Raw genomic sequence first — 8,496 nt, forward strand, 5'->3', positions numbered from 1 at the left:
GGGAAAACACCTGAACAGAGCGATGAGTTACTATTTGCATCAGATCATGAGCAACGACAGGCAGGACTTTCTTAAAGAAATGTGTGGAACATAGCTCGTATACTTTTGCATATTTTATTAGTGGAGCCTTCAAGGTCAGAGATTTGAAGTAGGGAGCTAGGAAAGCCAAAAAATTGTTTCATTTACTATATAGTACTTTTGCAGTTTTGGTTTTTCCACACCCTATCTGGTCAATAAAAAAGTTGTCTGCCAAAGAACATTTCATTTCTAATTGTACCCGTCTTGGGGACTAACTTTTTCTGTCATTTTCTCTGATCAACTAGGCCAGAGACAGTAAATGTTCCTTTCAGAAACAAATAAATCAAGTCCCCCATCAGGAAATGCCACAAGACATATATTTAAAAAGAAACAACAGGCCTAAATAGGGACAAAAGCCACAACAAAAAAAAAACTAGGGCATTACAGTTATGAAATCATCAGAAAATATTTTACAATGGTTGCAAAATCTGGTGAATGTACCGTGATAATGTCTCCAGCTTTGATGTTGAGGCTGGTAAGGTCGTAGTTGTTGCAGTAATCCTTCAGCGCTCGGACCTGCATTGCAGCCGATGCATCTACAGAACAAAGGGGCATACATGAGAAAACAGAAGCTGGGGCAGCAGAGGTGTGGGCAGATCAACTTTTATACATTACTATACATGAATGTTACATAAAAGTAAAGAGTATTTCAGAAAACATTTTCCCTTCCAGCCCAGATAAGAAACATTTCAGTTTTTCAGTTTTTTCTAGACAGAAGGGTTTGTATGGCAAATAAATGTAACTTTATCATTTAACGCTAGGCACTCCACAGAGTGCCATAGCTAACAGAGGCTGTTAGTAACTTTGCAGTGTTTTTGAATCTTAAGATAAAGAAAAAGTTTTGTTTTACAGTTTTATTGTGTTTTCATGAATTAGCTGCCATCAATATCCACAATAGAATGACCTAACTTTTAAAGCAAACATGTTTAATTTATTTTAATGAATATGTCAGGTTACTTCTTTTTTGTTATAAAATCTAAGACAATAGAAACATGCTTCTCCAACTTTGTATGAGTTGATTGTGAAATTTAGAAATGGCTTTAGGCAAATTAGTCCATTTGCTCCCTTGCTTCATACCAATAAAGGCCTGTTTGACGCATGGTCACTGCCTGAACCAAGAAGTAAATTGGTTCAGGAAGCTGACTGGTGAGATGATCTACATCCATCTGCAAAGATGTGTCATCCTCTGCACTGCAACTTCTGGATGCAGATATTTGGCCTACAAATGTAAAACCAGTTTTTATAAAACCAATTTTTTGCCTGCTGCCATAAGTTTTTAAAATTCAATTTAGTACAGTTTTAACATCATTTTCTTGTTCTTTTTTCAGTTGTCCAAATGAGGATACTATATTTAAGTCTATGTGTATTTATTTTATTCTTTTTATGTTTTTTAAGTATTGAACACCAGTTCTCTTTTAATCATGTGTTGTATGTATTTATTGTGTGTTTATATCAAATTTCCTGTATGGCAAGTAAGTTGGCTCACGTCACTGTAACCAAATCTACCTTGTGGTATAAATAATGTTGATTAACATTTGAGGGACATTTAATCAATGACTCTTGATTAAACACCTGGAAGCTACTTTTGCTCCAACATTGTGTAGAAACAGGAGGGAGCAATGTTATAGATGAGCCCTAACCCATCTATAACATTGATGTTGTAGATGAGCCCTAACCCACAGCTGAGGTCAGTATGAATGTGAAGATGTGAACTTAAAGCCTCACCTCTCAGTAACTGTTTGATCTCCCTGCTGGCCTGTGTGGTGGTAAACTGGTTAACAATGTCCAAGGCAGTTTGACTCAGAGTGTTTCTCACTCCTGCACTGATGCCACTCTACAATGAAAGAGAGAAGATAAAAAGGGGCAAAGCTGGATCACTGATCAGTAGCAGGGATGGTGTGGTTACAGCATGAGGCTGGCCAGATTGTCTGTTTATGCAACATGTTCCAGAAATGTCTATGTTCTTTACTGCACAGTGTAAAGAATGACGAACAATGAAGTGGAAATTTGCTCAGCTGAAAAACAAACACAACAAACTTACGTCTAGCAGCAGCCGCACCACCTCCGTCTTCCCACAGAGGGCAGCCTGATGCAGGGCAGTGCCACACTCAGACTGTCTGTTGATGTCTATCCCAGCCTGGATCAACAACCTGCAGAGCAACATCAACTTAAATTATACTCTTATTTATTTTATAAAGTCACCATTACAAAATGATTTGGGTCTGAGGATTCTGAAGCATGAAAAATATAAACACAAATGCTTTACAGCTAGCAAGGATTTAGGACGCAATCCAACAGGGTCTGTTATTATTCAACCATTTTCAAGAGTTATTGTGGTTACATTTTTTAATAGATTTTTTTTAAAGGTTTTATCAGCTCTAGTGGCCTTTATTTGATAGTTAGTTGACAAGAAAGTGGATAATGAGAGAAGGGGAAGACATGCAGCAAAGGTCACTAGGCCAGGAATCAAACCTGTGACAGCCACGTCAAGGACTGAGACCTCCATATGTGGACTGTGCTTAACCCCTGCACCACCACAGCACACCCAATAGATTTTTTTTTTACTCAGTTAGATAGAGATACCAAGCAGGCTGGATGATTGTTTTCTCTCTGTTGTGTTTTGCTTCTTTTTTTTTGCACACCAATTTGAGCGGGAACCAAGTAAACAAAAATTTCCTACAAGTTACAAGTCAGGTCAGGACAACATCCAGGCAGCCTTAAAAAACCCTATTGGTGAAACTCCAATTTAAGAATCAGCTTGATGGCTTTCAGTTTGGCGTTTTTATCTGATGAAAGCAATCAGTGTAGTCAGAGATCAGGTTTAATGGTTCAATATATCCCAGCAAAAAGAGATTAGATGGCTGCTGTTTCCTGTATGGCAAGAAAGCTGGCTGACGTCACTGTAACCAAATCTACCTCGTGGTATAATTAATGCCACAATGCTTCATGTTGTCATGTATCTGAAGAGCTAATCTACCTAATCTAAGAGACTAATTGTTTCCTTAGTTCAGGGGTGGCCAAGTCCAGTCCTCGAGAGCCACCATGCTGCAAGTTTTAGAAGTATCCTTACTCCAACAGACCGGGATCAGCTCTACAGAGGCCTGATAACGAGCCAGTCATTTGATTCAGGTGTGTTGAAGCAGGGATGCATCTGAAACTTGCAGGATGGTGGCTCTCGAGGACTGGACTTGGCCACCCCTGCCTTAGTTCATTGTTTATGAAGCAAATGTACAGGAAAAGATTTGGACTGCAGTTCTGAAATTTATTTGGATAGTGGGTTTTTGTGTTGAGTTAGGGAGCTTTAGGGCTTAAAAGTGTTGACTTAGTGGTAACTGTTTACTGTGTAACGCAGGCATGGACTATGGAGTACTTTTTAAAATTAATATTAATAATAAACATTGAATGTACTGTTGATTAGATTAAATGACTATTATGATTTAAGAGTTATCGTTCGGACCGTATCACGTCTATGTGTCCATTCTTAGCAGCCAGATGCAGCGGGGAGACTCCATTTGGGTCTGAGGGTTTCGGCTCCAGCATGGCTGCACACATGTTGCTGCTGAGCAGGAGCTGGACCACCTAAACAGGAAAACACAGTATCAGTGGGAACTTCAATCAAATGAATGCTGGATAAAAACACATTTTTTTAAAAACTTTATTCAAATTCAGAAGTTTAAACTTCCTTAGTATTTGGTAGAATTTTCTATTAAACACTTTGGAGCAAACGTCTCACAATTTGTTTCTTGAATTTTGGCTAGTTCCTGTTTGGAGGCCGCCCTGCTCACACACAACTTTTCAGCTCTACCCACAAATTTTCTGTGGAGGAGAAATCAGACTTTTGTGATGGCCACCCCAAAACATTAATATATTGTCCTTAAATCTCTAATTAGTTTGGTTGTATGCTGAAGGTCATTGATCATTCATAAGATCCATTTGTGTTCGACCTTCCCATGTATTTTGTGAAGTGTACCTGTCCCTCCATCAGCAAAACACCTACACAACACAATGCTGCCACCGCCACACATCACACTTGGGCTCACATTTTTAAGCTTGCAAACTTCTCTCTTTACCAAGCAACTGTAATAATGGTCACTATGGCCAATCCCTTCCATGCTAGCTTTATCAAAACACAGGACATAGCTTCAGAATGTAGAGTCTTTGTCCTTGAATCAATTCACAAGTAGTAATCTGGATTTTAGGTTACTGTTGGAGAACATGCTTTTTCATGGCTGAGTGGGCTTTCATGATGTGTTTCACTGTGGATAATGACACCATCTCACCAGGTTCAACAAACATCTTCATGGTTTAGTTTTTGTCCTGTGGTTGATTCCAACATTTTGCACCAAAACAAGTTATTTTGTTCTTGGACACAGAATCTGTCTCCTTGCTGAGCAGTGTGATGCCTGAAAACAGTTATGGCTTTCACTTATATACAATTGCTATAATTGATAATGAGGCACATTCCTATGATAAATATCCTCAATTATGAACCAGACATGCAGAGCTGCACAATTGCTCTTCCAAGAGTCTAATGTTATTTCTTTTAATTTTTTCTGACATCACACAATGAAGCAGCATGTTTGAGGTAAAATACAACAACACAATATAATCAGACGCTTATAAAGCCATTTATAAAATACCAAACCAATTTAGGAAACCATCATCTCTGGTTTCCTAAATTGCTTAAAGGCACAGTAATATCGCAAACCTCTACATTTTACAAACTAATTCTCTCCATTAAAGCTGCAGTATGCAACTTTTATTTAAAAAAAAATAATTATACATAGCAGGTTTGTCATGATATGTCACAAACAAATGATGCTGACAATAAATTGTCCTAAAAGTTACAATTTATTTTGATGAAAGCTTATATTGTAGTTTTGATACCATTTCAAGTAATATAATGGCAATGGCATATAATGCAAAAACACCCTATTAAAGATCTATAGACTTTAAATTCTAATGAACATTTAACACTGGAACTGGAAAGCATTTTAACTATCAAAATAAAAAAAGCAAAATAAGAGAAACAACAAATAAAGTTAATTATGAAGTCTCTGAAAACTAAACTTTCCTTCAAAAAGAGTAAGTTGAGACCAAAGGACCACACTCAACACTGTTATTGTACAGTTGATGGTGAAAGAGAGAAAAAGGAAAAACGATAAAGAATGCCAATGGAAATTAATGAGCTTGTTTTAATTTATCATGCAATTAATTGTTTTATTGCTTATTGAGACAGACCTACGAAACGAAACTTTAAATCAAGACTAAAACCCGCCTGTACAGAGTTGCTTTTGAACCATAATTAAAGGAACATTGACAAACATATTCATGTGTACTGATGTGTTTGATAAAGACACTTGATAAAATGTTATATTGTTCTCAAGCTGGTGACTGCATGATTTTTTTGTGATTTTTTTGTTTTTGTCTTTATGGTGTAAAACACTTTGAACTGTCTTGTTGCTGAAATGGGCCATATAAATAAACTTGATTGATTATGAGGAAACTACAACATTCTTTTAAATATCAAATATAGATAGTTAGTTCAAACAAAGAAAATTAAAATCTTTCTTTTTCTTTATTGAACTTACTGCAACACGTCCAAATTCACAGGCGAGGTCCAGGGGAGTTTTCCCCGCTGCATCTGAGATACAAGGGTTGGACTGGTGTTGTAGCAACATTTCTGACTGCAACAGACACACAACATCATTACTGGTCTATTTAACTAATTTCAAACATGCCTCATTGCATCTAGACAACAGAAACATACAGTCACACACACTGAGTTACCCCATCATAATGTCCGTGCTGAGCTGACAGGTGGAGAGGGATCTGTCCTTCATCTGACTGTCCGTTGACTGATGAGCCTGCTTTCAGCAGCATTTTCATTGGTTCAGTCTTCCCCTGCCATGCAGCATAATGCAGAGGACGCATTCCTACACAAATATCCCCCCACCACAGACACACACACATGCACACACACGCACACACAGAGCAGGCAGAGCCAGATGTGATAGCAACCATAAAACACAGACATACATAGTTTCACATTTATATCAGTTTACAATTAGACATCAGGCAAACATTAACTATTCAAATATTAACTAGTTACGAAGCAAAAGATAACTTTTATTTTAAAAAAAGACAATAAGATAGTGCAGCTGAAATAATCACCAAATGAGAAAATGTTCTTTTTAAAGAAAGTCATTAGAATTAAAAATGTTAGCTTGTTTCTGCACTCTCCCTGCAACATGGTACATATGTTTAGTTTTTAAAAATATTCATATTTTATGGGACAATTTCACTGTTAATTCAGCAACAATACACAATCAGTTTGAGTGCAAGTATTCGTTGAATGCAAAAAATAAAACAAAAGAAGTAGTTTTTAACAAAATGACTAGTGCAACATTAATCTCTCGTTTGAAATCCAGACTGAATGTAACTGACACATTAGTTTCTACTTTACTTTTTCTGTTTTTTTATAACCACTGTTCAAAATGGGAAAGACAATAGAATGTTTTTATTTGAGTGTGTTGATCATTAAGTCAGAATTGTTCCACAAGAAAACACTAATTTACCTAAATCTGCCCATTTCTGCAGACTGTCCTATCACAGTTCCGTCCTGGAATTCACTGAGCTCCTGAGATAGAGACAATCTTTCACATGTTTGTAAAAACACTCTGCATGCCTAGGTGCTTCATTTTATACACCTGTGGCCAAGGATGTGATTGGAATACATGTAGGGTTTCCCCCAGAAAACTTGTTAAGCCCGGTGGTCAGGGTGTCGAGGTGGTTCACTGTGTTTTTGTATTAAAAGATGTTAAGGTGACAGGAAATTTAAAAATATCACTCGGTAATTATACGTTACGGGAAAACATCGCCAGTGAAACACTACTTAAACGCACAACAAGTCTTAAAAACAACAAATCAAAATATACAATTAAAATGAATAGCAATTATTTGCACTTTTGTTTAATCCAAATTAAGTCAAGAGCTCCATCAATGCTGCTAAATTTGATTCAATTTCAGGAGAGATAAATTAAAAGATTTTAAATTAACATTTAAATGCAAGATTTTAAGGACCTGGCAAGTTTACTTTGTAAAAGTTCAAAGAACAATATTCATAGTTAGCTTGTTTTGTTACCACAGCTACAATCTGATGCTATGAGTTTAATCTTTAAGTTTGAGCTCTGTTTGTTCACAAATACAATTTAGTATTACATTAACTCTGTATGATGTTAAGAAAATAAATTTAAAATACGCTAGTTGTAAAAACTTAACCATATGTTCAATATTAGATAAAATTAATAGTGTTTTAAATAAGAAAATTCACTCCAAATTATATCCATGGTTCAATCAGCATAATCTCTTATGTAGGACATTTCTATTGAAACATAATACACCAAGTTGAATTAAAATAACTTAGTTTGTAGTTCTTTATAATTTAAAACACAGCTAGTTTCTCTGGACTGAGCAGGTGTTCACAGGGGGTCGTGGCTCTGTGTGTGAGTTTAACCTTTGGCTGATCTGGATAAGATTTAACAGCTGATGTAAAACAATCTGGTCTTGTCGCCAAACCAGAGCTTCCTCTCGGAACAGGGTCTTAAAACACATTACCCCATTCAAAAGAAAATAACACTTCTTTGATCTTAAAAAACAGGCTTTTACTGGAACATAGTCAACTAGATTTAAATGAACTTAGCTAAGGACAGTCCCCTAATTTGAATACAGCAGAGAAGGAAAACACACCCCTCCTTTAAAAGTATAGGACTCTGATCCTTAACTTCAGATCACTCCAAGTTTACCCGTGATGCTGTCTCCGGGGAACGGTGTGTCAGTTAAATGGTTCCCCATAAGTTTGTCTTGGTGTGTGGCTGTCTGTGGAGTAAGTATTGAATTGGATTCTGTTTTGTGATTTTATAATGAGTTATGTCAACTTCATTAGTTTGTTCGTCTAATAAATGTTGTTATGATTGTACTTGGAAAGCCTTTGTCTTTGTCTTTGTGGCTCAGCGGATACAATGATGACATCAAGGAATCCAGACAGAAGAGAGAATAAAAACGAGTCAAAAGATTTTGATCTTCTGGATCAAAGTTAACACTGACTAAGTGGATAAAGCATTCGATACGGTTTGATGCATAGTGTAACCGGAAAAATAATACTACATATAATAATATAATGATATAAAATCAGTGTGATGCAGACAGGAGAGCGCAAAAGCTTCTCACCAGGCTGAACCTGCATGATCAGGTTAATGCTAGTTCCATTTAGTTTAGTTAGGTACACCAGCCAACCGGGAACACATAGATAAACTTTATCAGTGCAGGCAGAGCCGGTGTTACGTCAATCCGCGTTTCCCCATCAGATACGGTTCCCCCTTTGTCTTCTTGCCGCTCCGCCCCGCCCACGCGGCAAAA

General features: G+C 36.9%; 1 protein-coding gene across 4 annotated transcripts in view; it reads right to left on the reverse strand.

Annotated features, from left to right (window-relative positions):
• The window catches only part of LOC103129839 (caskin-1-like), a 60,489-nt gene that overhangs the window by 10,490 nt on the left and 41,503 nt on the right, over nucleotides 1-8,496 (reverse strand). For all 4 annotated transcript variants that reach the window (XM_016665432.1, XM_016665433.1, XM_016665434.1 and 1 more), the window contains exons 4-9: nucleotides 5,869-6,014; nucleotides 5,670-5,765; nucleotides 3,536-3,657; nucleotides 2,120-2,228; nucleotides 1,804-1,912; nucleotides 520-614 (exon numbers count right to left, since the gene is read on the reverse strand). In XM_016665432.1, coding sequence (XP_016520918.1) covers nucleotides 520-614; nucleotides 1,804-1,912; nucleotides 2,120-2,228; nucleotides 3,536-3,657; nucleotides 5,670-5,765; nucleotides 5,869-6,014 — 677 coding nt within the window. The remainder of the gene's footprint in view (nucleotides 1-519; nucleotides 615-1,803; nucleotides 1,913-2,119; nucleotides 2,229-3,535; nucleotides 3,658-5,669; nucleotides 5,766-5,868; nucleotides 6,015-8,496) is intronic.

The sequence above is a fragment of the Poecilia formosa genome, unplaced genomic scaffold (genome assembly GCF_000485575.1).
Source record: "Poecilia formosa unplaced genomic scaffold, Poecilia_formosa-5.1.2 Scaffold583, whole genome shotgun sequence".
Taxonomy (NCBI): Eukaryota; Metazoa; Chordata; class Actinopteri; order Cyprinodontiformes; family Poeciliidae; genus Poecilia; species Poecilia formosa.